Below are 27,993 nucleotides of genomic sequence, written 5' to 3' on the forward strand. Positions count from 1 at the left end.
TCTGCGGAGGGGTGGGTGCTCTTGCTCTAAAGGTAAGGCCGGATGCGACGGCGGTGTATTAAAAAAGAAATGAAAATGAACGTTGCTTTCAATCACAAATAATGACAATTCTGTGTAGTTCAGCACCATGTCAATAAATAAAGAATGACGATGATATATATATATGTCTATATATATATATATATATATATATATATATATATATATATATATATATATATATATATATATATATATATATATATATATATATATATATATATATAAATGTTCACAGAGGGAACAACATCGTACCCCACCCATACAGAGTTCCATTGAAGAGAGCGACTCACGTTGCAGTACTTGCATATAGAATACCTCCAGCAGCGTATGCACAATGAAAATGACCTTATATAAAAATTATGAAGTGCATTTCTTGCACTCTAAAGCAGCGGCTCTGAGCTTTCTGAGAGAAGAATGTGATGCAGCGTCACACCTTGTACACCTGTGCTTCCGAGCATCAGACAGGAAATGAGCTTCATTTGGCCACTACGACTAACGCATGGCGCACGCAGTATCCGTGGCGTAGCGCTGAAACGGCAAAATCGAAAGCAACAAGAGCCATTCAAAGCAGTTCGGGCCGAGCAGCTGTTCACCCCCGCAAGGAAGGGTGATTCGCTGCTGCATCCCGGTCGAGAAGAAAATATACCGGCGCGGCTGCCTTTCTTGCGCTTTTTTAAAGGGAGTGGCGCCATTGGAGTGCGTGTGCTCACGAACTGCCGCACGCACGACCGATACACAAACGCACACACACAGACACGCACACATACACAAAAGGTGTTGTACTGTCGGTCAGCTGCATAAAGGGACCCCGTAAAATGATGCGATGAACTACGAAACATCGATGACTATATCCGCGAGCTGCGCATGCATAACAACGTTTTGTGCAGCGTAGACCTTAATGTGCCAAGCACGTGGCTGAGCAATGGGAGAGATGGGTGGCTCTAGAAAGTTTCATCCGTAGAGACACGTGGAAACTCAGACCATCACCTGGGAAATATTTCAATCAGTCGTGGCTCAGCTGCGACTGTTTTTTTCTTCTGTTTTATAGGTTTGGACTTTGTTCAGTTGGGCAATATTTACTCCGAAGCCCAATTTCCTGGCTATACTGATGGCGCCAATGATCACACTGCGAGCCCACACGAGGGATTTTAGAGAGAACAGTGGACAAACATGGTCGACTTTAATGGACGGGAGGGCTGGATAGCGACGCAGAGGTGACGAAAGGTAAGCGTGCGTTGTCACGCAAGTGTCGCTGACCTTCGTACTGCACCCGAAAACGTGCAATGGGGGAAGCATTGCGCTGCTGCTCAATCGCCACGGCACGAAAGGGAGTATTTCGCATGCTTGAAAGTGAAGCTCGCACGCTGGCGCTCGGTGGGGGAAGGGGGGCGCGTGTGAGAACAACATTATCGACTGCCGACTCGAGAAGAGAATCTCGGGCTTGGAAATAGCTGGCTAGCCCTTCAGGCGCCTCTCCCTTTGGAACGCGAGAACGAGGCAGCCGCGCCTCTTGAAACGCGCGCCTAAAACGCGCACGTCACGCAGGGCGCTTAGCGCTCCTCAGACGACGTCCCCCGGGGAGTCGTAGAGGTCCTCGGTCGCGTCACCGTCCCGCCCGCCTTGAGTTCCACCGTCGGCCAAGTCCAAGGATGAGGGAAAAGGCGAGCCCATCCGCGTGCGCGTCCTGGTACTGTCACCGCCGCTCCTCGGGGAGGCGCTACCGGGCTGCTGCTTGGGGCTGCGCGGCAGGAGCACCGTGGTCTCGCTGACCGATTCATCGCTGCCATAAGGGAGGGAGCGATAAAACAGATGTCTTAGAATTTTCGTTAGAACAACACTTTCATGAAGAAAACTTTCCCTTTCACTGCTTTCTTGCACTCCGCGCATGCTGTCTGCAAAATGCACGTCAGTGCTATCTGAATAGACATTGCAGCAGTATCTATATACAATAATATCATACGAGACAACTCGTGGGGCAAGATATCACAGAACTGTAGCTGTCGACAGAAGCAGCGGAGAGTGGCAAAATAACAAAAGGAAGCATAATTGTATCCATGAATGCGTTGACCTTGAAGTGCTGGGATGCACTGACGTGAAGAAATCATGACACTTCAGTAACTCTGAAAGAACGCTTTGCTTATGAACTTCCCACATAATCCTTCAATCCGCAATTTTTTATAAACTTTAGTGTTTTCTCCTATATGTTTGTCCCTTGTTCTTCGTTAGGTAAACTCAACCCCAGTTAATACTGAATCTACTGACCTGCCATCGTCTTCCACGAGCGCCTCTTGCCGCTTTAGTGTTTGGTGATGTGTTGGTGTTGGAGACGTTGGAGTCCTGTTGCTACCTTCACCGGCCGAGAACGAGCACTGATTTCCCGACGGACTCAGCGAAGATCTGAAAAGTAAAATACCAATGAGTCAGAAACCGAACATGCAAAATTGGCAGATTTACTGCATAAAAAAATAAAGTTGCACACTAAATAGAGTAGGGCATGGCTGCTTTGTGCATGGTGTAGTCTTTTTATGTTATTTTAACACAAATAATTACATCCAGCTAAGGCAAGTTGACTATTTTTCAATATTTTTCAAGGGGGAGCTTGCGCAGAAAAACGTTGTTGTGCCCTTTTACAAGCCGGTCGTGGCAGCACGCCCTGCGTGCCTAGATTACGCACAGGTAATCTTCGACGGATGGAGTACAGAGCTACAGGCTAAGAGCGAGCCGACATGGCTGGTAGTATGATGAGCGCTGTCTTCGTGCACGCCGAGTGTCGGAGTTTCTGTAATCCCAAGTTTCATAAACGCCGCTGAAACTACAGGTGGCATAAAGCGTTCGCTCCCCGCTGCACAGTATCAGGCCAGCTTCATGACACCAAATACCCGTGGTCATTGAGTGAGAACTGTTTATGTCTGCGTGTGCTCTCACGGCACCATGCTTGTTCATTACCTTCGTAAGCAGATATATACTGCAGTTTACATAGTCGACACAACTGCAAACCTAGCATAGCCAGGTGGGAGGGTTGATAAATAAAGCCCCCTCTCCCCAATTATCAGTTTGGCATGTGTGTACAAATATTACGTGTACTACACGTGCACAACACAGGCACAAACGTACATAAATGTTTTCAGAATCCCAACCCCTTTCTCTTGAAAAAAAAAATCACGGCATATCCACGGAGTGAATGATGATGAGTGGGACGAAGATTCGGAGGGTTTTATCGCTAAATCGTGAATCATCCGCCCGTCCATACGCCCGCCCGCCCGCCCGCCCGCCCGCCCACCTGTCTGTCTGTCTGTCTGTCTGTCTGTCTGTCTGTCTGTCTGTCTGTCTGTCTGTCTATCTGTCTGTCCACACCTGCTGAGTGAGTCATCGAACAAAGTGGTCACGTACGAGATATAGAAGGGACAGACCCACGGCTTTAGGAGCTTCACCCCTAAAAAAACCTCTGGCTGCGACCTTGATCGTGTAGGTGTCCAATACTTCGCCACATCGGTCGATGTTCACCTTTCTATGAGTAAAAGAAAATTTTCTTCCTAGTCGTCTCAGATAAATTCTAAACTAACGAAAACAATGACGCTTAATCCACGCGTTGACTTTATAGGTGATAATTTTTATGAACACGGTCAAGTTCACAGAAAGATTCGGCGGATCTCCCGTACGAATCGATGTCATGAGAAGCATGTGGAAGGAAGGTTACTGTTGTGCAACTTTTTTTGTGGAGTGAAACTTTCCCAATTGACACTAAGCATAAGTAATCGACTGCTATAGGGAGTTTACCGTCCCAAAATCACCTTATAATTATGAGATAAGCCGTGCTGGAGGGTGTAAGAAACGAAAAAGGGGACCCTGATGTGATCGTCTGGCCACGTCGAAGGTTAAAGGAATAACTGAGCGAGCCAGAACCCCTAGCTCATGCTCGTGCCCGCCATCCCTTCTTCCTCCTTTATTTGCAACACACTACCGCGGCCGTGAAATTCGTGGCAATGTTCGGGTGCACAGCGGCAGAAGTTCAGGCGGACATTGGCGAGCAAAATGCGGACGATGGAAAGGGTGGGGTTGTTACACGGTGATGACGGAGGGCTTTGGGGAGGCGGTGGCTTGTCTTGCAGGGGAAGTCGTCCAATATGATGCCTAAAGTACTTCCTGGTCACGTTGTTAGCTATAATAAGGTCATACTGGAAACTTTGACACTTCTTGCGTCGCTTGTAGTATGTGTAGTATGATATTGGCCTCACTTCATGGACTCACGAGGTGTTCCGAAAATTTGCGCACTTCTTGGGAGTGATGTTTGTCCTGTGCTCCTGGTGTTGCATCTGAAGCTTCTCGGTAGGTGCTGCGCGGTCATTTGCTGCTCGTGCACTTCAGTGGTCACGTATTCTTTCGCCTGTGCCTGGCTGGGAGGTCCATCCAATGGGCATGAAGACTCCAAGGTCGACGATGATTCTTCTTCCTCGTTTGACGAGGACAACGATGATGCAGAAGCATCCTGGCTTTGTTGTGCAGCAACCGCATCAAGCAGGGGCCTCTCGGCTGTTTTCGGTGACGTCGGAGACTCGTTCACGTGCACTGTTGTCGGTAGTGGAGTGTCGAAGCATGTCTGAGCGTCACGAACAATTACTAACGTCAAGCTGATGTCTTCATTTTGAAGATTATGAGCCACGACGTGTACTTGGAGCCATCACCGCCACGCAGGTGCATCCGATTGGATCTCACAGGTGCATCGGATCTGCATGAATACTCTGTGAAGTCGATGAAGATTCTTCTTCGTCGCTTGACGAGGATCACGACAATGACGATGGTGCAGATGTATCCTGATTCTGTTGGCCAGTGACATCGCTAAGGGCGGGAATGTCGGCCTCGTTCGAATGCAGTGGAGGTTTGTCTACGGGCTTTGTGGCCGGTAGCAGAATGTCGGCGTCCGTCTCGGCGTCGCCAATGATGACTCACGTTGAACTGACGTTTTCTGGTACATCTGTTGAAGTTATGGTGGTGTTTTTGGAGACGTCGCTGCATGATTCTCCAGACGACTTGTCGATCATGGTGTGTCCCTTTTCGCGAGAGTCCTTGTTTGCTCCGAATCCCTGCATGATCTGCATGGCGTAGTGATGGAGCTGTGTGGTGCAGCGCTCGTACGCCCAGCACAGGTCTCTGGCGTCAGGTGCTATCTCCTTGTGGTATTTGGTGGCGTCACAGACGGTCATGGGGTCCGTGTACCTGGTGGAGTGCGGCTCGTAGCAGCGCTGCGACTCGCACTCTCGATCGTCAACTTGCTTGGGCTTGAGGGGAGACGAACTGGAGACCCTACTGCCAGTATCAGGTCTGAGGCGCATGTAGGACGAGAAGTAGGGTTCCGCGTGTTGTTTGTTGGACAAGTCTTGGAGGTTCATGGTTTCGTGCGATGAATAGTACATGTGTTCGCCCTCATGGTCTGGGAATATAGGACTGCATTGATGAGCTGCAGCTCAGACCGCGGGAAACCGCGTACTTGTAGTCGATGTGCATGCTATACTCGGTATTTCCCATGGACATCGAACTCTCCACGGCGTACCTTCTGGACGAGTCTGTGCACTGAAGCGCCGTGGATCGCGTGGAAAACAGCAGGTCTTTCGGCGTGCGCTCAAAACTCGTTCGAGTTGTGGTTGATGTTGATATCGGCCGACCAGTGGAAGGCGAAGTCGTCACTTGCTTCGAAGTTGATGCGAGAGGAGTTCTGAGGCTGGTCGTGAGTGAAGTCTAAGCCTGCTGCGATGTCGGTACGAGAGGAGTCGTGAAGCTGGTCCAAAGCGAAGTGGCGGCCTGGTCCGACGTTGAGGTGAGAGGGTTCAGGAGGCTGGTGGAAGGCGAAATCGCGGTCTCCGATGTGGATCCGAGAGGGGTCGAGAGGCCGGTCGAAAGCGAAGTTGCGGCCTTCTCGGACGACAAGGCTACAGGGGTCGAAAGACTGATAGAAGGTGACGTCACGGCTGGCTGCGATGTGAATGCGAGAGGCTTACGGAGTGCAGTGGTAGTGACGGCAGCCGATGCTGGTGGGGTTGGCGGCCATGACTCTGAAGCAAGGCGAGTTCTCCCTTGAGCGCAAGCTACTTTGTCCTCAAAGTCACTGACTGTGATCAGGTCCGCTCCCAAGTCTTCGTAGGGAAGGTAAGCCTTGATCTTTCTGTCGAGGTTTATTAGGTGGGCGTATTTCGCGACGAGAATTGCGAGCAGCTTCCGGAGCCTGAAAGCAGGGGTCATTGAGTCGGCTAGAAGGGCGTCGAGCATTGAAATGTCTTTAATGATGGCTATCCGGTATAAGACGCGCTGTACTTGGAGTTTATCTATGGGCGAGAGTTGAGGACCAGACGACTGGGTGGGTTTCGGCACAAGAACAAAGTGTGAAAACGAAGAAGGGGACCCTTACCGGATCGTCTGGCTACGTCGAAGGACAAAGGAACAACTGAGTGAGCCAGTGCTCTGGCTCGTGCTCGTGCCCGCCGCCCCTTCTTCCTTTATCATTTGCAACAGAGGGCTTCAGAAATTTTGAGCACCTGGGGTTCTTTAACATGCACCCAAGTCTGAGCACACGGGCCTACAGCATTTCTGACTACGTCAAAATGCAGCCGCCACAGCCGGGTTTGAATACCGTGACCTGCGGCTCAGCAGCCGAGTACCTTACCCACTAGACCACCACGGGGGGGGGGGGGCGCTAAAATTATGTACAGATCTTATACGCACAAACTTTTAGGTTGAACAGTCGCTAATGTTTTATATAACCAGATGTTTACACTTGCGTAACGATACCAAGAGCAACGTAGGTATTACAACAGCAAAAGCGATAAGCTGAAATGAAGCTCTTGTGCTTGCGAGGATGGTAGCTCTGGATAGTGCTACGTAGATGAACTTCAGTGGGTGGCAGTTAATTACAATTGACGCTGACTAGACGCTAACTAGATGTGGCGCGACGCCTGCATCAGTGTAATACATATGTAATGTTTATGAAATAGGATGGGCAACACTGCAGCCACAGTGGACGCTTAACCAACATGACGGCTGCATAAGGTCTTTTTCCAAAGCAGTTCCGAAATTTGGCGTGACTCTGTGATAGAATACTTGATTGCCAAGCAAAATAATTGCTTTCAATTCTTGCTGGGACCATAACCTCTATTGTTTGTATTCATAGTGTCAACTATGCTGCTGATGTCTGTTTTTCTTAACGCGGTCACGTTTAAATTACCAATGTCTGTTCTCTCCATTCCGCAATAGATATAAACCGTCGAACACATGTAGCGCATACCAGATTACCGCGGCCCGTAGAATACGGGTATATGTCACATGTGTCTGGAGGAAAGGGTTTGACGTTTTACGCGACGAGATTTTTACATTATTAACGAAATAGCGTTAGAGAGCTCGGGTCACAGAAAATCTGCCGTCGGCGTTGGCCCCGTTAATTCTGAGGGAAAAATCGTCTGTGTGTCTGTGGCCGAAAAATCAAGTTATCGAGATAGCCGTGGGAGGCCGATACTTGTCCACGTGCGCGCGCGATCACACTGGAAAGCCGCGCGTTGGCAGAAAAAAAAAAGTGCTCAAGGTCACGAGGTGCGGTAATTTCTTTGCCTGCCACCCCTCCCTGCTTAGCTTCCAGCGCTTTCGTCGGGACGAGAGAAGAGATAATGCAATTGCAGAATGCGACAAACCTTTGTAACTCCACTCGCACTAGATGGATTCTTGAAAATTTTGTGGCGTTGAATTCGTGAGGCAATAAGCTCTTCTAATGAATTAATCGCATGGTTACTTGAAGAAGTGTTTCAGGGCCCTTTTAAAGCATTTTGTTCGACAGGGGTCACGACGAAAACGAGCACATTCGGCGATAAGAGCGCACGCTGGTACAATCTACTGTGTGCGTGTTTGTGTACGTGCGTGTGTATGTAACAAAGCATAATAATAAGTATGCACCTAGCAGTTGGAGGGTGCACTAGGGGTTGGATTTCGCTATCGCGTTTAACTCTTGAAGGCGAAGCTTAGGGGTCCCCCGATTTTTGATTGCATGACCAGACAGTCATAGTTGTCAAACTTTCTTACCCTCCCTTACTAATTTTGGTCTAGGCTTCACGTTGAGGAGGTGATCACGAGAGCCTCCAGACGTAGGCGGGTAAATAGATAGATAGATAGATAGATAGATAGATAGATAGATAGATAGATAGATAGATAGATAGATAGATAGATAGATAGATCCATCTGAAGCGCAGTGGATGTATACAGTATATCCCTGTTTGATGACGTACAGCGATGTTTGGACAGGAAGACACGTAACCTTACTTTCTCATTAGACGAAACTTAATGCCATGACTCGCAGGTGTGCTAAACAAACATTCAGTGCAGTCCACAAAACGTCATGTGGCCTATTCTAGCCACACATACAAAATATTGAGCTCGAGCAGGACTACTAAAAAGAATTCATTCTCGAATAGGATGGCGACATCATTCGTGCAAGCTCCATCACAGAAAGAAAATAAACGATAATACGAACCTCAGCAGTTAGATGATGGACACCAATATTATAGTGCTTTCAAGGACGTATGCTAGTTAATCTTTCCATTTATCCAATATTTACGCGGGCGTAGGGACAAGTTGAAATATACTTCATCCTTGGTGTTTCAAAAAAGCCCTCACGGGAAATATTTGACGCAATGTCTAAATACATATTAAATGGTGGACATGATATTTTATTTACTTTATTTATTTATGATTACTGCAACCCTCTAATAGAGTTTTTGTTGAGTGGATGTACATCTGTTAAGTTTAAATATGGGCGAATAAACAAAAATGAAACAAGTAGGGTATGCACAGGCTTTCAGAAGAGAAAAAAGGCAATGGTTTGCAATTAACAGGCATTAGGGCATATAATAAATGCACAAGGTATCAATGAAGCTGAGTCACGTGGTGAGAGGTTGCTTCTAATTGCAAAGTTGTGTAGTGGCACTTACCTTCTGGGAGGTCTGGGCGAGCGTGGTTCCGCGGTTTCGTCCAGGCTCCTGCTGGTGCTGCCCTCGGGCGAGATGAGCCGCAGCGATGGCAGCGCCGGCTGAGTGTTGGTGGCCTCCTCACGACGCTGCGGTGGTGGAAGCACGCGCAGTCGAGGCAGGCACGGAATCAGCTCGATGGTCTGACCAGGCGCGCAATGCGACGAGTCGATGACGATGGCCAGCTCGGAGAAGGGGTGGCGGTCAGCGCTGCAGTCGGTGGACGAGCAGTCAGTGCCCATATGTTCCTCGTTAGTGGACGGAAGCGAATCCGAGGACGAGGAGCGCTGGCAGACGAAGAGAGGCGATGCGGCGCGGCCGTCCACGGGACTCCGCGCGTTGCTGGTCCGGGGGCTCTTGCACGGCCGCCGCGGCCGCTGCTCACCATCGTCCGAGTCGGAGGTGGAGTGGGTCGCTACAGCGGCAGCCATGCTGCTCTTGGACGGGTTGCGCGACAGCTTGGCTTCTGCCACCAGCAGTTCGTTGGGCAGCGACTCGGAGCTGGGCGTGATGCCGGGCGAGCTTCCCGGCGTGGGACGGCGGTGCTTCTCTCCCTTGCGGTGCTTGTCCGCCTTGCGGCAGCGTGGGCTCTCGAAGCTGATGCTCTTGGCGAACGGGGACGTGGCCCTGGACACGTCTCGCTCGGGGACGTCGAACTTTCCCGTGTCGAGGATGATGTCCACGGAGCCTCCGCCCCGGATGCATGACTTGCTCATCCTAATTTCCGCGATGTCGATGCCTATGCCCTCATCATCGACAGAGTCCTCTGTGCTAGTGGTTTGGTAGTTGTGCCGCGTGGCGCGGTACTTACCCTTAAGCGTCACGCGGTCCTTGAGTGACGGCGTGGCAGGGCACAGGGCTCCCCCTATAGACGACCTACGCTTCTGCAGCAGTGGTGATGTCGGCCGGTGTGCCTCGAGATATGGATAGGCCTGGGCCACCGGGAATTGAAACGCCTTGGTGCCGCATGACAGGTAGTTTGGCGATAGTGAATGGCCGCTCTTGGGGGAGACACTGGCGCGCCGGCCCTGGTGCGCGGGGTTCTCCAGCTCGTCAGCGATGGGACTGCTCGAGTTGCACCTGGACAGTCCCGGGCTGGAGAGCGAAGAGTACCCGGACGTGCTGAGATTCGACTCCGATATTGTGCGGTCCGCTGAGGAGCACATAATAGTTAGCGGACTTAGATAGTTCATGGTCTTGCAGGATGGGTTCGGAGTTCTGGGCGGGCTCGGCGCTTCCTCGGACTCGCAGGAGCTCATGTTTGCTGTGATCAGGATCTTGGGCATCGGCAGGTCGACGGAATATTTCCTCGGGACGCTCAGATCCGTGGCCTTCTGCTTGCAGCCACTGCCCACCTTCGGTAGGCTCAGCATAGACACCTGGGCCGTGTCCTGCTGCTGCTGCTGTGGTTGTTGCTGTTGTTCTTGCTGCTGGTGCTGCTGCTTCGCTGGGAACTTTGGGAATGTGGCTGGTGAGGCGGCCATCATTGTCTTCTGAAGCAAGTCTAAGAAAGCTCCTTTTGGGTCGCCTCCAGCGGCTTTAGGCGACGTGGGCTCAGCCTTGGGAGTTGCCAGTGTTTCCATCACCTCCGTCGTCTCTATTGCCGTCGTCGCACTCGGCGTCTCCTTGGCCTTCTCTTCCAGCGAGGACGACTGCTGCTCGACAAAAGAGCGAGGCGACGGTGAGCGTGAGCCACCGCTGGCCACGGCGTCCTGGCGACACAAGGTCTCAGCCCCGATGGAACATCGCGAAGGAGACTCGGGTATAGGCGTCACCTCGACCTGCACCTCGCTGGTCTTAGGTCCCGCACTTATGCTGTCCGAAGAAGAATTTTGCTCCTGCGACTGCTCCCGGATAGAGTGAAATTCTGTGGTCCTCTGGATAAAACTAGTCTCCATACTTCCCTCGCTGGCAATGGATACGTCCGATATGTCCCCGGGGGTCTCCTCGCGCCTGATGCTCTGTATCTTGCGCTCGCTGAGCTTGATAAACTCATCCAAACTCATCCTCCGTTTTCCCGGCGATTTCGACGAAGTGACCAGCGAGGCTAGGATTCGCGAGGTCTCGGACTCCTTCTCCTTAGGAGCCGGGCCCGGACCACTGGTACCAGGCATCGGGTTGTCGCTGTCGCTGGAATTGGCTGACTGCTTTTTAGAGCCGGAGGACTGCGACGATCGCTTGAGGAGCTCATCGAAGCTGAACGTGCAGGCCCCCTGCTCCTTGTCGGACGGGCTGGAACCGCCCTGTGCACTTCGGATGCTGTGTCGTCGAATGCGGCTCAGCAGTGACCGCTGACATGGTTGCGGGCTCAGACTAGCGGGCGTCAGGCTCGGCTGGGTGGAACTCAGGCTGTAACGTGTCGCGGGCGGCGACGGATCTGCGAACAAGTACGCATCGTGTAACCGACTTGGCTTATATTTATTGTTTAGATCATTAATGGTGGTGCTCGATCGTCCCCGACATTGCGTTTACGAACCTTTCGTTGTGAGCTATACTAGCGACATCTTTGTTTACTTTGGCAAACAATACTATAGCTACAAGCTTCACATGGAACGTGACAAATAGGCACAATGATGAACGGTAAAAATGATCTAATACTTGTGGCCTTTGCCCAAGTATAAGTGGTGATATATTTTCGAAGTATATATAAAAAGCACTAATTACATGATCATAACCACAAAACAAATCGAAAAGAGAAAATGATAAATATTGTGTATGCTACTCAACTGTTTTTGCTGCGTTCAATCTCTTCAGCAAGGAACTTCTCGATCTTGTCGGCGAACTTGCGTTTTATGCAGTAGACAAGCAATATGAGCAAAAGCACAGCTGATACGGTGATCAGCCCTAACCAGAAGGGCTCTTCAAGCATCCTCTGACTTAGAGGACGGTACGGCAGACGGAACAGCTGCTTCTCGCAGCGCAACCCTGAAAGAAACAAAATATTTGATAATCTTCAATATAAATGCCCAATTACATAACTGCTAAACATCACCACCAGGTTTATCGTATGAGGGTTCAATGGACAGAGTGCACGTTTATATTTTATTAGAAATTAAAAAAAATGTTAACTATAGTGACAGAATTGAGCATGCTTTTAGTGATTTCAGTAGCATTTGTTTTTGTACTTTTCTTTAAGATGTTACAAAATTTGGTACGTAGCTCTGCCTGGTGGACAAGCCTTCAAACTGCATGAAAGAGCCTGTCAGATGGGTGTACGTAGACTGGGGTTGTTTACATGCGCCCTAGTTTATTCTTAATAATAAATTTTGGTATCAGACATCCCCACTGAATTTTGTGTTTATTAAAAGGAAAAATCCCTGAAAAAGAGAAGCGGAGCTGCCTTCGCGGCCACTTGTGGAACCAAAAACTGGTTTAGTGCCCACAGGGACGACACCACTTGAGCCCGTTTTCGTTTCCCAGCGTGGAACTGGAAGCCCACGTAGCGTTCGCGTGCAGTGTACCACCTCAAGCAAACACGAGCGACCACAACAAAGGCTTTATTGATTTAAGTTGTTTACCAGCGTATAATCGCTATCATGCTACCATACCATTGTTTGTAGCATATATTTACTATAAAATCGCATGCGTGCTGCACAGTGAAAACTTCTGTAAAAAGTGTGACAGCTAGCTTTCCGCGTTAAGATAAATTGACGAGACACCCCGACTGGTAGGCGTTCCACTGCACAAAAAAAAAAAACAGGTACCATGAAAACTAGTTGTAAGGCAATTTAAGAACACTTTGGTACGGTGTTATCAAAGGACCCTATGCGGCACAGTAACGCCAAATTTCCCAGATTGACATTAAGATTCATGGCAGTTACCGAGAGAAAATGGAATTATTCAAAGAAACTGTTATGAATTGTATGAACTGGTTCAACAGCGCACTTATACATATGCAATGAGGCAGCGTACGAGACTCTTCGCTCCCAAGAGAAAACGAAACGTAGTTGAAATAGCGGACACACAACCTATATTTTCTTTTGGAAACTTGCTCGAGCAATTACGCCGGAACGCGTTATATCACTCATGCAGCCACGCTATATAAAATACGATGTATATGTAATCACCCATTCGCAACATGTACTTGATCAGGAATTTAAGATTTGTACAAACTTTGCAGCGAATATTGCTGCTCACAAAAATACTTTTACCTGTTCAGCATACACTTCAGTGCTTTCAGCCCAAGCAAAAATAATAGCCTGTGAAGCATATCTTCGAAGGGTACCATTGGGACATTCTTAAGTGAGCGATTCAAAAGGAGCTTGGAATGACGCCCCATGGTATCTAGTTTTTTCTAATAGAGTATGGAAAAAGAATGAATGATGGATTATATGATAATGTTTCTACGTGTGCCATCTTTTGAAAACTAGAAAGCCTGTGGGAGCTGCGGATTTACGTGTTCAGTTGAAAATAACAATCCCGTTTAGAAAATCACAAAAGTTATTGATAAATAGGCCGAGTCTACGCGCTTTGTGACGATGTGGAATGGTTTGAAGAACAAGAAAATTGAATAAATAAGCCACCCGAGGCATGCAAGCAGTCTGCTTGCTTGCTTTCTAGAAGCTTGTTATATTTGACATGCATTGACAATAGCAGCCCAGGCTCTTCCTTGGTTTACCCCACTATGCATCGACGGCTGAGACCATTGCCATTGCACAGGAATACGCAATCAAGACGCACATCACCATTGAAACGATGCGTACGTACCTCAGGCAACATGCTAGGAATCCTCCCCACCACTTGGCAACCCTCGCTACTAAGAGGCCCCGCACGAAATTTAGTGCAATTGACTGTGCGCATCCTGCATCGTTTACGTCAGGTTTTACGTCTGCGGAGAAATTGGTGTATCCTCTGTCGTGCCTGACACTTTCGCAAGTGCGTATTTTAATTCAAGGAATACAGAAAAAAATCAAAGTTGCCTTTGTCAGTCCTAAAACAATTGAGTGTGCACCTCTTGCACGAAATGTAAAATAACCACGCGCACATATACACCGATGGTTCAACCACAGCGTCTGCTTCTGGCGGTGCGGTGGCGATTCCAGGTAGAGAAATCACTCTGCTATAGTCAAGCTGTCACACGTCACTACGTCTACGGCGGCAGAACTTGCGGCTTTGCGTGGCGCCCTAGAGTACATAAAATCCCAGAGACCGAGTAAATGGACGGTGTTTTCAGACTGGAAACCGGCCTTACAGAGCACGCAGTCAATCCTTCGACAAGGTTGCCACAAACAGTTAACATACGAGGCTGTCAAGCTTCTTCACTACGTCACAGAAACAGGCCACGAGGTCAATTTTCAGTGGCTACCTGGTCCATGTGGGATCAGTGGCAATGACTCCACAGACAACGCGGCTCGCACATACCACTAAGAAGAGCACACCCTTCCGATTCCTTTGCCAAGGACAGGCGCTGCAAAGAAACTTCGTCCCCTGGCCCGTAGTCTGTGTCTGTTGGAGTGGAACACCCCAAGCATAAGACATATGAGAGTCTACCAAATAAATCCTCAACTGGAACTTTGACCTGCATCCGGACTTCGTCGACGTGAAGCTTCGCTTCTTTGTCACCTTTAGTTGGGGGTTGCCTTCACAAAAGCATATACAACCCTCATTGGATTGACCGACAATGCGGAACGCGACGTCTGCGACACCAAAGAAAACATCGACCATCTGCTATGCCGTTGCCCTCAATTCGTCTCTGAAAGACAGAAGTTTTCTGACGCATTGCGACAATAGGATGATCGGCCACTCTCTATGCAGATACTACTGGAGCACCATCCTTGTCTTTCGTCGGCTCAAAAGGCAGTCAAAGAAGTCTTGTGCTTTTTGAGGACTACAGGCCTATGTGAACACCTTTAACTTTTGTGTAGTGCCACCGCTGCATACGCGTCAGCCCATTGACTGACAATCCTTTTTTTGTCGCTTTCTCTTCTCTTTTATCTCTCTCTCTTTCATCGTTATACTCCCCCTTCCCATTCCCCCAGCGTAGGATAGCAAACCGGGCATGTGTCTGGGTAACCCTCCTGCCTTCTCTCTTGTTGTTCTTGTCCTGACAGACCATGGCAAGGACATCACAAAGAACTAACAACTGAGCTTGTGGCTAGAGATTAATAATTACTGAACGATGCCACGAAGCAGGACATTGAAACGAGGGAGCCTACGAAATACAGTCGCCACAGCAAGGACAGCAACGTCCGTAGCACAGCAAGGACAGTAGCGACCACAACAGCAGCAGTAACAAAGCTTCCCCTGTGCAGTGAATGCTAAGAGTATCTTGTTATCAAACATACTTTCAGGTTCTACCTAATACGACTACGGCTTACAGGGAGCGCAAAGCTGCCCCCCCCCCCCCTTATATGGCCTAGTCTGGACAAGACAACTGCGCTTCGCTAATCTCAAAATTAATGCCCTGAAAGGTACGCGTACGTTTCTGCTCCACGTTCTCGCGCCAAATCCAACTTGTGCAAAGTTATTAGTTTAAGCAAGAACGTTAAGCGATGTCATTGCTGTACACAACTCCACTAATCTACGTAAACAAAGGATGGTTCTGTGGCAAACCCGAAGAATGCACAGACTGGCACAGGCGCTTTGTGTGTTTCGTTCAAAAGAACTTTTGCGAGAATTACTCGATGCTGGCAACGACCTTCATGATTATCAGTATGTACAGCAAAAAAAAGTGGCGTACCTTCAAAGAAGATATTGCATTGGCATACGAAGGATCCGTTAATGGCAACACAACGGCCCTGGGGCCCGCAGGGATGTTCTGCGCACGGGTCCACTGTCTGGGTGCAGTCAGGACCCTGAAAACCCTGCTGGCACGAGCACTGTAGCGCCCCCGATGGCGACACGCTGCAGTTGCCGCGGCCGCTGCAGGCGTCTCCCACGTCACACACGTGCACATGGCAGAACATAGCTGCGCCAGAATGCACATTTTCGTTCACTCGTAAGGGCCTGACCACACGTAGCCTACCCATTGGAGTGCGTCAGCGCCTGGAATTTTGACATAGCGCCGCGTGCTCTCTCTATGAAGAGAGTGGGCGCGCAGCTTCGTCTAGCCAAGTGCCCTCTCTCTCTGTCGGGAGAGGGCGTGAGCCGCGTCAGAAAGCCTTGCGCTCACGCGCTGCAACGTGTATGTGTGACCAGGCCGTTAGTTGGTAAAGCAGAACACTTGCGTAATGTCAACAACAGAACTGTGCGTAGCAATATTCCTCTTTGTCTCTTTTTCGTTCCGCTAGTTTTCGGACAGCAAGAGCGTGAACCTTAGAAGGTATTGCAGGTGTTTGTAACATAGGAAGGCTTAGCTCCAAATGTCACTTCCTGATAAATGGAACAACATTCAAATTTTCCCAAAGTTTCTCCGCCATTTTACCAGCAATCTCATACGGGTTTGATGAGTTGTAGCAAGAAATAATTTTTTTTAGAAACTACGGATCAATTTCTATTTTAATAAGAGCACTGTATCTGGTAATTTTAGTGCCATTGCTTATATAGGACTCGCACTGGCAAAGTTTTCAACGGCCTAACATTCTTTTAGGAGGTAGCGAGCCTGGTTATGTGTCGGTATACAAAGCGCTGTAAAAATAAATAGGAAGGCAATAAAGATGCACACATGTCTCTTTAATTGTCCCTGTACCCCTTCACCCCTACGATGAATATATCACCTAACAACTATTTCGCCCACCACACTGCTGCCGATCGACGTCGAGTATAGTGTCGAGTCCGAGTACCTGCAAATGGTGGAGTGCAACTGCATAGGCGCTTCTTCGAAGTGACGTCTTCGATGCAGGATCCTCCGTTAAGGCAAGGGTTTGGGGTGCAGGAGTCCAGAGAGACATCTGCCAGCAATGTCACCGTTTTGTCCAGGTACAAAGGATCTGGGCAGGAGAGACATTCAAGGAGCTAATGAACGCAAGGTGCGAGCATGCACTCACTACACTGAATAATGCTTAATAGTTCGAACATCACATCTGTTCTCTTACGACGTCTGTTGAAGTTTTAGTAATGAGTTAGATAAGCCTCATTTATGGTCATGCTCACATACAGAGGTGACGATGCCCTCTCCCAAGAAACACAGGGCTTTTTGTTTCCAATTATGGCAAGTAGATTAGGCAATGCAGTATGATTGGTGCTTCATATAATCTTGAAACGCCTTTTGTCGAGCTCTTAACGAGCTTCAAATATTCCTATTCTGATCGAATGGTTACAGTTATGTTCAAATTTTTATCTGATTCACTAGCCTACACTGCCCCGGTACATGTATCTACAAAAAAAGTCGGAGCGCCGAACCGGTGGATCCTCTATCCGTCACGGTAGCCTAGTGGCTAAGGTACTCGGGGTCTGACCCGCCAGTCACGGGATTGATTACCGGCTGCAGCAGCTGCATTTTTTATGGGGGCGAAAATAATTGAGGCCCGTCTGCTTAGATTTGGGTGCACGTTAAAGAACCCCGGGTGGTTAGAATTGCCGTAGACTTCCACTGCAGCGTCTCTAATAATCGTATAGTGATTTCAGGACGTTAAGCCCCCAAAAATATTATTTTTAACCGGTGGATTCTCATCGGTGGACTCACCCACCGCAACAAACAGCCATAGTCTGCGCGCGCCCACGGCATTTCTAAGAAGCAAGCCTCGTTCCATATTGTGTATCTAGATAGGAGTTGGCTTGCATTGAAAATCGTACCATTTGTATGTAGCACTGCCACAACACATCAACGGGGGGATTGGGCCTCGTATATGCTACAGCGCACACATGTTCGATACAGCGTAAACTATAAATAAACGCGTAATCATTGTGGCACGACAGTAATTAGGTATTAGTTATGAAAGTTGAATACTTTCTTATTATTTATTCACACCAACTGAACTCCCTGCTGTGGTGGTCTAGTGGCTAAGGTACTCGGCTGCTGACCCGCAGGTCGCGGGAACCAATCCCGGCTGCGGCGGCTGCATTTCCGATGGAGGTGGAAATGTTGCAGGCCCGTGTGCTCAGATTTGGGTGCACGTTAGAGAACCTCAGGTGGTCGAAATATCCGGAGCCGTCCACTACGGCGTCTCTCATAATCATATGGTGGTTTTGGGACGTTAAACCCCACATATCATCATAATCATTAACACCAACTGAACTCATCATTACAGGTCGCGGGATCAAATCCCGGCTGGGGCGGCTGCATTTCCGATGGAGGCGGAAATGTTGTAGGCCCGTGTACTCAAATTTGGTGCACGGTAAAGAACCCCAGGTGGTCGAAATTTCCGGAGCCCTCCACTACGGCGTCTCTCATAATCATATGGTGGTTTTGGGACGTTAAGCCCCACAAAATCAAATCAAAACGAACTCATCATTAGCTTAGATTTGACGTTATCAGTCTTATCAGGAAGTGTTGATGTTGAGCAGTCTCTGTTAGCTACACCTAATTACCTTTAGCATAGGCTAGTGCATAAATTTAACTACTAATACACCATCGTACACCCCAACAAAGATGTCGTCGAACATCCGTGTTTTGTTATTATTCATTACTTTAATTACTTTAAAGTAGTCTTGGGGCTCTTGAAGTACTGTAAGTTACTTGGTGCTTAATTATTTATGTATTTCATCGAAGTGTAAAGGTGTAGTGTGCCGTTTCATGATTTTCGCTCCCGAAAATCTCGACAACATGTGGCCGGACGGTCACATTTAGTGACTTATGAGCCACTTAGAGCTGTCGCTTTGAAAAGAGCTGGTGTCAATTATTGCGCGTGCACGTGCGCGTACGTGCCTCCAAGTGCACTCGCGCATACAGAGTGTTTTAGAGACCGCATGCGCAACCGAACAGCCACCCTCTTAAAGGTGCTCAACTCTATTTTTTTGGAGCAAGGTTACACCTATCTAGATGCACTGGAGAGCGAGGCGAGATTGCTATGTGTAATGAAGAAGTTTATTATACTAGGCATATCGAGCATGCGCAAACCTTGGCACTGCTTTATCACCGGTGCGCTCCACCGACGAACGGCCACCACTCCGGTGCTTCAAACCATTATGTGATCAATCAGCTGCGTGCAAATGCTCGTTATATGTGCGCAAATGAAGTTATCAGAAGCGCTGTTTTCACGACGTGAAGGGTTATTTTGATTATGCTTACTCATTTCAGTCAAACAAAGACGACTGTTCTGCGCTTTCACCACCGCGTGCTACACGCCTGCTTCCATACACGCCGCGAAAGTGTAGTCACGAATCGATTTTTTAACGCATGCATGTTTATTTTTCTCGGAAAGAAGTCACAGTCCTTGATGCAAACTACCTACTCAGGATAACGAATGTTACCTGGAATTGACAATAGCGTCATAAATAGGCAATAAAATGTTAAGGCATTTCTTGAACAAGAAAGATAGACACAAAACTTAAGGAGACACAAAGCACGAAGGTATAATGGGCTCAGCTTAATGTAAGTGCGCTCTCCCCTCGAAAAAAAAAAAAGTGGGTGAAGTCAATCGCACCTTTTCGCGTGATGAAGTAGGCCTGGAAAGGGGCCGCCGGGGCACCGTACGATAGCCGAAGCGTGTGGAGCGTGGACGAGATGGTGGAATTGTCAGTGCCAGGGCTGAGTCTGAGCGCCAGCTGCGGGGTCCGATACGGGTCCCACAAGTGGACAGCGCTAGCGGCGGCGGCGGCCGAGGCAGCGCTGCGGTTTACGAAGCGCAGCTCGACCCGCTGTCCCAGCGGCGCCAATAGGCGCACGCTGTAGGCCAGACCCTGCGGCGGCTGGTGCGGGTAATTGAGGCTCTGCACCAGGCCCCGAGAACGAGCCGGCAGCTGCAGGGTGGTCTCCAGAGACGAAGTTGACACTGCAGTTGACGCCACAGTAGGCATACGTTAGTTTGGCGGCGCAGCAGTGGCGGTACAGAAATGCACGAACAGCATGAATGTTTATCGGGATGACTCAAACGTAAAGGTATCTATATGTAAGGTATCTATATGTAAGGTATCTATATGTATCCCCTTAACTGCTTCCTAACTTTTTCGATGTGGTATGGAATGTCGTGATTCAGCGCTATAAATAATACGGAATCGCAAGAACATGGTGGTGGCGCAAGTCTCTCAACTTATCCAACGATTGCTTCCCGCATGGTTCGCCGCGGCTATTGTGGCGTATACGTCGGCGTAACGAGCTCGCCATTGTTTGGAACGTACATGCTGTCAGGGTTTTATAGCGTGCAGGGAATAATCAGCATTATTTTAAACAAAGGTGCGGACAGATGGAAACAAGCTCATCGCTTTTCCTGTTCACCCAAGAAAGTAGCGCTGCTCGAGTGTGAGAGAGATATAAAAAAAGGGACAATGACCAAACGAAAACGTCAGCTCCACTGAGCCTGGTCGCAGATAACTCCGCCCGCCATGGTTACAGCCCCTGCATCTCCACAAAGGTGCGGAATCTTTCTAGTATTTCTTGCGAGAAAAATGAGTACCGAGATGAAATAAACCCGCGCGTCGTGGTTCTCAAGAAATAAAACAGAAGCGAACGCCCGCCCAGACAAAGATATCTCGTCTGGTTTCCTTCAGCTTGAAGCGTGGCAGCGAAACAAAGAGCTCGGAATGGATGGGCGCAGCAGGGGACGAAATAAAAGTGAAAGATATACAAAGACCAAGCCTATGCCGGTGAAAAATCTGTCCGTGGCATCTTACTTATCGCAAGCAGAGAAAGCAATCGCCGAAAAGAGGGCGCACTCGGGGTTTCTCAGCTGCCACGAGAAGAGACAGCGATGAAACGGCGACGAATAGTGCCTTCAACAGGCGGCCGAAATATAAGGCGGCAAGACCTTCTTTCTTGATTGGTTTTGTTTTAGCCGAGAGCCGCTTTCGCTGTCCTTGCGAAGAGCTCACACTATTTCTTAATAAACGGGCACGGGGAAATTAAAACGCGCGCACATGCTCTTTGTGTCCTCTCAGACAGGGACGAAGGACGGCCAATTTTAATCATTTTCTATCAAATGAGGATGGAGAGCAGTTGAACAAATAAAACAAGAGGGGGGTAAGGGGAAGATGGAGATGAAAAAAGAACAGAAGTGGGGATCAGGGCCTAGAAATGCTACGAGACCCAAGGAACTGCTTCTTGCGCGCCGTATGCAATTGCGTGTGCGCGTGCAGCACGCGAAAAGATGGCGCTCAGGACTAATTGCGAGGAAGCTGCTTCACTCCATTGTATAGACGAGGACACATAAATGGAGGGAGGAGGGCATGAGAGAAAAGGGTGCGGAGCAGGTGTAGAAGCCCCCGGATAGGAAATCGTACGAATGAACGTCGAAGTGAGGAATTTCGTCGGGGATAGGGGCACCGAAATCACTTAATTTTTTCGGTCCCTTTCTTGTTTTTTTTTACTGTCTTCTTTTTTCTGACACTCTCCAAGAGATATTGCACAAATGTCCTGCAATACCATTGTGTGGAAATCGCACAGTGAGCGCCACGCGAGAGAAATGATAACAAAAAATATAAAATAAAATAAACTAAAAACAGAAGAGCAAGACAAACTGAAGACGCGCGGGCAAAGAACAGAAAAGATTTGCAGGGTATGTGAATAGAACCAGGGATTAAACTGGAGAGGAGGGTTTCCCTTTCATAGCCGTACTCGTTGGAAACAACAAGCGATTCCACAGATCACGAAAGTGAAAAATAGAAAAAAAAATCGGATTACGGTGAAGGGAGAAGAGGAGCCGACAACAGCGCTGGCTGGAAAGCGCGGGAAAACCAAGATAAAAAAAAGATGGCAACGATGTGCTAGAGAAACCATTAACGAAGCAGCCGCACAGACCGCTTGTTCCTCATTTTCTTTTCTTCAGTGAGTAATAATTAGTCCCGCTAATTAGCTCCCATTTCGTAATAACTTTCCGTACTTTCCGTCCTACTTGGCTCACCAAAGACTTAAGTAATGATTGCGAAGAGACAGTAAAAGAGCAGAAAGAGCAAGACAAAAGAGCGATGTTTACAGACGAGGAAAATACAGTGCACGGCCGCAGTAAATACTGGTAGAAAGAAGAAAGAAGCAAGTTCGAATAATTTCATTCCAATGAACTTGCGCCCCATCGTCTCGAAAGATCGGCAGACCGTTTCGTTTTCCGCGCCATTCGTGCACACCACCGGAAAAGTGCGCAAATGCTGTGAGCCAGTCGAGCTTGAAGGGGACGCTCTTTATACGTTGCCTCCATTGCACACTCCCAAGAACATTCAGCGCCTTGTGCGCTATAGCACCCAAATGGCTGGCCTATAATGAAAGTGCCTGTCCACACGAGCAGTGATATAGATTGGCGTGCCAAGCAATATGAGTCGTTCTCATAAACGCAAATGGTAAACGGTTGCGTCTACTTAGATTTAACAAGGTCTCAGAGCTCTATGCCACTGCCTCAATACGGACTTGGGAGGTGCCCGTTGAAGTTTTTCTCTGCCGATTAGCTAGTTTGAACATAATTGCGACAATATACCTGCGGCGGCAAATACTCTAGCGATCACGTAATCATAACGCGTGGCCTGATATATAGCCCATGAACCATGCTCGGTGGTCCTGTACAAGCACGAGCGGTGTAAGGTGCACTGTATTACGACCATCCGAGAAGCTCGAGCTCAATGTCCGGTGACGACGTCGCTATACCTCTACAATTACGGAATCACAAACGCGAGTCCAACCAGAAATGCGTCTGTAGATTGCCAGGGACACGCTGCCAAGCGAGCCGTACAGTGTTCGGAATTATCCAGGCGATGAGCGGCATCCTATTTGTGTTACAGAAACAACAGCGCGAATTTGCCTAGCCTTGCCATTCATGATTTTAATCCCTACCTTACAATCAAAGCCAGATATGTGCACACTTAATAATTATATTCTCGGGTTTTACAAGCCAAAATCACAAACGTAGGCTGTTGCTAAATCATGCAACGCACACACGTGTATATTTGGTTGGGTAAAAACTGTAATGGTTCAGTGCTCGCGCTAAGTCGTGAAACCTACACATTAAAAAAAAAAATCGAGGGGCCCCAAAGTAAATTGAGATGCAAGGTCAGATTTTACCGAAAGCGTGAAATTTCTGAGAAGGTTAATACTAGTACAGGAATATAGGCTGGAAAGTGAACCACGATTCACACTGCCTCAAACATCCGTCAACTTGCTAGGTTTTTTTGTGAGCCTAAAATTCATTGCAGATCAATTGTATTTCGGATAAGTGTTGCAAATGCTGGCAAAATATGACGCGCAGAGGATCTTTTATAGAATTTCCGGGCCTGCAAATGATATTTGGCCCGACTGGTGGGTGAAAATAAAATAATACACTATATATGGTAGCGGTGGGCTCTAAAAAAGACGGAAATCATCCATGGTTGTACAATTTACCCAAAAGGTTCAATTTCTATCATTCATCACTAAATCAACGTTTAACAATCTATGCAGAGGAACCTTTAGTTATTTGGCCACCTGCTAACAGACTAAAACATAACCTCACAGTCTGTCATTTGACGTCAAGACTAGCCGGCATTAGACACTCACGTTTAGTCAGGCATACATTTTGTTCAGGCTGGCATGTATGGTCGTCAGAGCCATTAAATAGCTGAAATTATAAATTTCAGTAGCTGTCGACAAAAGAGCAAACTGAACTCCCTGTTCAAGCTAGAATTGTTGTAGTGGACTCTAAGTTTACCTATGTATTACGGCTTTGATTTATTATCGGAAAGAACAAAGCAATTAATGCATTACTTTGTTGCCATCCCACGCATGTTTCGACGGGTGTTCTGCACTCATCCTGACCATTATTTCAAACTACTCGAAGTTGCGCATTGACACGTCTGACATCTCTAGCTCAATTAGGCAGGCCGTCCTCTCATAGCTGCAGATCACACATGCACGTCATGGGTCCGGACGCCTGAATTTCATTACCCGACGCTAGAACTTTTAAAAGAGAAAAAAAAAAAGAACACAACGACATCGGATGCCGATCTACAACGACAACGTCCTGCTGCAGATTACCTCGTCCCGCATCGCGTGGCGTTCACGTTCTCCATCAAAGGCCAACAGAGCTCACTTCGCACCTCCGAGCGGCAGGGACGTTTATTTGCGCTGCGTGCGCCTTAAGCTCAAAAATTTGGTCCCGGGGCACTGGATAGCCTCTCTGAGCGCCATCACGGTGCCTGCGGCTGGAGGTGGGCATTGATTTTTCATTTGGATAACGCGAAGGTCGCTAACGAGCTTATACAGGCCAGAGTCCGGCCGCCCCGATGAGGTGTCACAATTCCCCTTCTCTCCCGGTAATTACAGCGGAGGCAGATTGCAGCGGTAACTAAGCGGTGAGCTTCGTAGCACGGATAGCCTGTCCCCCCGGTTGGGGCCTCACTGTGCGAGCCACGGGCTGCCCCGAGGGCCGAACAAAGAAAGCGTTTACACGGCACATCACTGAAGTGCCTCTCTTCTTGAACTGGGGGGAAAAGGCGGCTGCAGAGGACGGCGGGCCCCTCATTACACGCTGCGTGTATCCCTGATTAGATTTTCGCTCGGGTTTCGTTCTTGCGTAGGCAATCACGCGAAACGCAAACGCTTATCGAAGACGCTGTAGACCCTTTCGCCCCGTCTCTCTCCGTCTCTCACTCCAATTTTCTACTGAGCCTTTCCGAAAAAAAAAAAACTTGCAGAATAAAAGTGAACAACTAAATGACCACAATTGAGAACGTTGTACGCAAAGCAGGCAGTATTGTGCAGTATACGAAATGCGATGAAAACTCACACACACAGTTTTTTGCACTAATACATAATATGATGAGAAGCCAAAATACCCAACTTATGATAAAACGCCGTAAAGCAGCAAAAGATGGAGGAGACGATAAGGAGACTCTCATTCGCCTCAATTTACGGGTTGCCCTGCCATGACAAAAGGTATGACGCCACTGCATTTACGCGTGTTTCATTTCCAACTCACAAGGTGATACACGAATATGCAGAAAGATTAGTCACGGCAAACCGCTCGCCATGTTGCAATGCTTCTAGACGGCTACCATTTTTCGCAAAACGTTGCGAGAAACCGGTGGTGTGTACCTTCCTGAAGCACTTTGTTTTATTGGTCTCAAGGTGTTTAGTATAAACCACATGCTCGCATTTTTTTGGTGTGATAAACTTGAAGTCAGCGACACAGTTCGAACAATGTTAAAAGTTCTTTCATTGAAAAATACAGCACTTAAGGTTACTGAAATATATAACGACGCTTAGAGGCGTCAAAAAACAAATACGCTGAAAAGACTGAGCTGTTGGATATCAATCATACAGCAGAAAAACCTACACTAGAGAGCCCGCAGACATAGAAAAAAACCATCAGGCGTGTGCAGAACGAGCAGCACAGTCATAGCAGAAGCTGGAAAAGCAGCCTTTCAAGAGCCTTCTTTAAACACTCTTGGGGCAACTACTACAAGCAATCTTCCATGGTAGTAACTACTTCATAAATCTTCTTAATGTTTCAGTGAGGAATAAGCGTCCACTATACCATTATTTGTCATTCTTCGGAGAAGCGTGGTACCCGCTACAATTTCGCAAATCATTATGTGCGCTTTTTTGACGCTGTGACTGACGACAATGGCGAATCATTCCTGAGGTTTTTGCGTGGAGTGCCGTGGATACAATTGCGTGGAGTGCCGAGGATAGATACGCGTGCTTCAGTGGGCAGGTATGTGTCCAATAAATCCTTGTTAAACACTGTTCGCATAATAATGTAGTTTATTATTAAAGTATGAGGAGTAAGATTGAGGTATGTGAGATCATGTGATATCATGCATGACCACCCTCCCATGTAGGGCAGATTGATCGCAGCGGTTTTTTCTTTCTTTTTTTTGTAGTGCTTTATTCATACACCGCAGGTTTTTTAAATCTTTATTCTTTATTCAAGAATTACCCCGCATTGCCCTTAGGCGTTACAGCGGGGGGGGGGGGGGGGGCTTAAAACAGGTGTACAAATAAGAACTTATTTGCACAACATACTTGTTTTTCGAAAAGCTTATTGCATTCTCCTACCCTCTACGAAAAAAAAAACGAATTAGCGAACATGCACGTCCTGGGCTGGTAATAATGATTTTCTAGTGTGTGCCCCACGTTTCCCACGCATAAACAACGCACAAAACATACTCATATATATGCGAATAAGCGTTTCAATTGCTACTTTGCTGTGTCTGGAAAGGGTGCTTTTTTTGCTAATGGGGACTATACAACCATTGCAGTGACTTTCGTGCGCCTGGTAATTACAAAAGAATTGTTCTGGTGAAAGCTTAAAGACAGCCAAGACATAAGATGCTACCAATTGTAATATTGTGATATATATATATATATATATATATATATATATATATATATATATATATATATATATATATATATATATATATATATATATATATATATATGTGTGTGTGTGTGTGTGTGTGTGTGTAAGCTGGCGCTGGCGGTAGAATCCAGCCGAGGGTGTCCATACAACTGCTATAGCAATAAAATATCGGAATTTTGAATGTTCAGCCCCCCAAATAAACGTGAATTCGATTCGACTCCAGAAAGCGTGCTTCACCTTTTTACTACTGTTTATGCGGAGAATAAAACCAACGTCTGGAGAAGGGAAACGCGATGGGAAAGGCACTGTGCGTGTGCGCGTATTTATGGGCTGCTAAGTTATAAATAGCAAGTTGTACACAACAACTAAATTAGATGGGGACGAGCGGGAAGAACGCCCACGCATAGAGATCTAGGCGCCCATATAGGAGCCCCGTGGGATCATAACAAATTTGAGACACAGCAAAGACCATATATATAACTCGGGGCTCAGGCATCTACAGCTCGCAATAAACTTTGCCGGGCACTTGCTGAAGCAGGTAATGAGTCCACTTAATGTTTATAACTCAATTTAGGAAGAGCAGCTGTAGAAATGCACAGGCGAAGTCACTTAAACATAAAACAACATGCCTTGCTTTGATTTATGGAACCTATGCCTCGAGCTTAAAGATTATAAGCTATTCAGTCATATCTTTAATGAACATATTAATTAGTGCACAAACAGTACCCTGTTGGTGGAACTAGAGAATCCATGTAACACCGTACGCCTCATTATTGCGTACTCCGTCACCCTTTTTTTTAGCAGCTTGGTTAATTGCTAGCCGAGATTCCCTGCTTATATTTTACTGGGATCACCAAGTGGAAGGAGTGAAACTCACACTTACAAAAATTGCGAGCGTAATCTGTCATTGTTTGGCTGATAGGAAGTTGCTGCCGGAGCATGCACCTAGGAAAAATTCTTAAAAGAAGAGCAGCACAGTTAATCATTACAAAGCTTAATAAATTGTGGAATGGAGCTGCTTACTCGGCCACCCATCTGCGCAGTGCTTTTGTACAGTGTTAAATTTTCTCAAAGATTGAGGTACCCTGGTGAGACAGTCGCTGGCGTACTATTAAAGGCTAGATTCGCCTTCAGACTCTCCCTTCCTCCTCCTGTTTCTCTTCCTTCACAGTGTGACGATAAAATAGATACTGTGGCAGTGTTCAGCGGACTGAAAGGGAGTCCCAGGTCCTTTCACTACATGGCTGATTGACTCTGCTTTTTTTTCTTACTATAATGTTTTTCATTAGGTCTAAGCCGTTTTAGGAGAGTGCTTGGTACCTCACGTAAGCTAAGAGCCAGTTCCTTGCAGAACTTGATGGAGTGCGCCTTTATGGGAAGCTTTGAGATTAACGTACACGTTTCCAAACGTAGAATAAAAAGGGTAATAACAACTAAACATGTCCAACACAAGACAATAAATTAGCAGCCATTCCATCGTTTTTATCATTACATGTATCGTCAGACAAAGAGTTGCCCTTACTGGCAAACGATAACGACACGATCTGCGAGTGGTAACCGTGCAACGTGAGGCTCGTAGTCTGCGTGCGACACACAACAGTAAAGAGCGGTTTGACGGAAATTTCTGGCTGCATACTACAACACTTTTTCCC

General features: G+C 47.6%; 1 protein-coding gene across 2 annotated transcripts in view; it reads right to left on the reverse strand.

Annotated features, from left to right (window-relative positions):
* Positions 1 to 300: 300 nt before the first annotated feature.
* LOC119176906 (uncharacterized) overlaps positions 301 to 27,993 on the reverse strand; it is a 566,139-nt gene continuing 538,446 nt past the window's right edge. For both annotated transcript variants that reach the window (XM_075878066.1, XM_075878065.1), the window contains 7 exons: positions 19,505 to 19,852; positions 16,763 to 16,909; positions 15,721 to 15,948; positions 11,769 to 11,966; positions 9,006 to 11,418; positions 2,305 to 2,439; positions 301 to 1,822 (listed from right to left, as the gene is read on the reverse strand). In XM_075878066.1, coding sequence (XP_075734181.1) covers positions 1,603 to 1,822; positions 2,305 to 2,439; positions 9,006 to 11,418; positions 11,769 to 11,966; positions 15,721 to 15,948; positions 16,763 to 16,909; positions 19,505 to 19,852 — 3,689 coding nt within the window. In that variant the 3' untranslated portion in view covers positions 301 to 1,602. The remainder of the gene's footprint in view (positions 1,823 to 2,304; positions 2,440 to 9,005; positions 11,419 to 11,768; positions 11,967 to 15,720; positions 15,949 to 16,762; positions 16,910 to 19,504; positions 19,853 to 27,993) is intronic.

Source organism: Rhipicephalus microplus, chromosome X (genome assembly GCF_043290135.1).
Source record: "Rhipicephalus microplus isolate Deutch F79 chromosome X, USDA_Rmic, whole genome shotgun sequence".
Lineage (NCBI taxonomy): Eukaryota > Metazoa > Arthropoda > Arachnida > Ixodida > Ixodidae > Rhipicephalus > Rhipicephalus microplus.